Source organism: Pteropus vampyrus, unplaced genomic scaffold (assembly GCF_000151845.1).
Source record: "Pteropus vampyrus isolate Shadow unplaced genomic scaffold, Pvam_2.0 Scaffold19, whole genome shotgun sequence".
Lineage (NCBI taxonomy): Eukaryota > Metazoa > Chordata > Mammalia > Chiroptera > Pteropodidae > Pteropus > Pteropus vampyrus.
Genome location: NW_011888800.1, coordinates 12332215 through 12333715, shown reverse-complemented (window position 1 = coordinate 12333715; position 1501 = coordinate 12332215). Strand labels below are relative to the sequence as shown.

The 1501-nt window shown below is 37.4% G+C and overlaps 1 protein-coding gene across 1 annotated transcript in view; it reads right to left on the bottom strand.

Moving 5' to 3' along the window:
• The window catches only part of DUT (deoxyuridine triphosphatase), a 12980-nt gene that overhangs the window by 8428 nt on the left and 3051 nt on the right, over window positions 1–1501 (bottom strand). Inside the window, 2 exon segments of the mRNA XM_011355073.2 lie at window positions 109–124; window positions 1464–1474. Of these exon segments, the coding sequence (XP_011353375.2) occupies window positions 109–124; window positions 1464–1474 (27 nt within the window).

Sequence of the window (1501 nt, the reverse complement as noted above, 5' to 3'; positions counted from 1 at the left end):
AGGGACACGAAACTGAGGAAGAGGACTTCTGTTTTAAGATGGGAGTTTCTGAGCATGTTGCAATGTAATTGGGAATAAGGCAGGCAGAGAAAGAAAGGGGCGGTGGGCAGGGGTGGTATATACACTGAAATGAAGAGCAGCAGAGCTTCGCCTATAGGATTGGGGACTCTTTCCTACTCATGATTCAGATGCCAAGAGACATCTCTGTATGAAACAAATGAATCAGAGTAAGATAAAAGGTTTAATATCAGTCAAGCAAAATGCCAAAAACTAAACTTTAAGAACTCAATTTCACTATGCTTTTCATTCTTACTATGCTTTTTATTCTTAATAAAAATAAAAAGCTAAGTTTATACCTTATCCTTGCTGATTTGAGCCTCAGGCCTACCATTAATTATCCTATCTTCTAGTATTTTATTCCAGAATAACTTAAATCAGAAAACTTTGTCAATAAACACTGCTGCCCCTTCTTGCCTTTACTTTTATTTCACACTACCTCCTGATTCCCCACCCTACCCGCCAGAATACACTAAAAATGCAGTCAATGCTGAGAAAAAGAGATAGAGAGCTCGTCTCAATTTTCTTTTAAGGCTGAAGTATTAGTTCTCACAGTCATGGCTAACAAGGTAGTGGTAGTCGAGCCACCACTTTCCACCCCTTGCAGGTGAAGGGTCAGTTTCATTTGTTCCATGTTTTACTCTCAAGTTAGTCAGAAATTATGCTCTTGAAAAGAACTTTTAAATCTCTTTCCTTTCCAGTGACAACTGACTCACTCCAGAAAAGTCAAACCTATTGACTTATACTCCATTTTGCCCTAGCTCTTCCTACTATGAAGTGCTTCCTTCTAGTCTATTGATGAGTATCCCTTACCCCAAAACACCCCATACAGGGAAATCCAAAGGGGAAAAAGCTAAGTGGCCTGATATATACACTGGGACTGCCAGAAGTTAGTTTTACCCTCATGATGAATGCCACGTGCCATTATACTAAGCCTGTCTTTACTTTCCTACATACATATATTAGCTATTCTCATCACCATCTTCACAAAGAAATCTGACTTCATATGCAATCTGGTCCTTAAAGAAGTTAACGTTAACATTGATAAAAGTACCAGTTAAAAATCACCTATATTTGCAGTTTTTCTCATAGTGAGTAGTTATTTGGGCCAATGTGAGCCTCTTGAAAGATTAAGGAAGCAAAAAGAGCACATAGAGACAAAAGGAGATACAGACATACCTCGTTTGATTGCACCTTGCTTTATTGTGCTTCACTGTTGTTGCTTTTTTTCTTTTTTTACAAATAGAAAGTAAGACCTTCCACCAGCAAAAACATTACAACTTGCTGAAGGCACAGATGATGGTCAGCATTTTCTTAGCAATAAAACATTTTTAAATTAAGGTAGGTATTTTTTTTAGACATATTGCTGTTACACTTAATAGACCACACTACAATGTAAACATAACTTTTATATGCACTGGCAACCCAAAATTCATGACTTGCT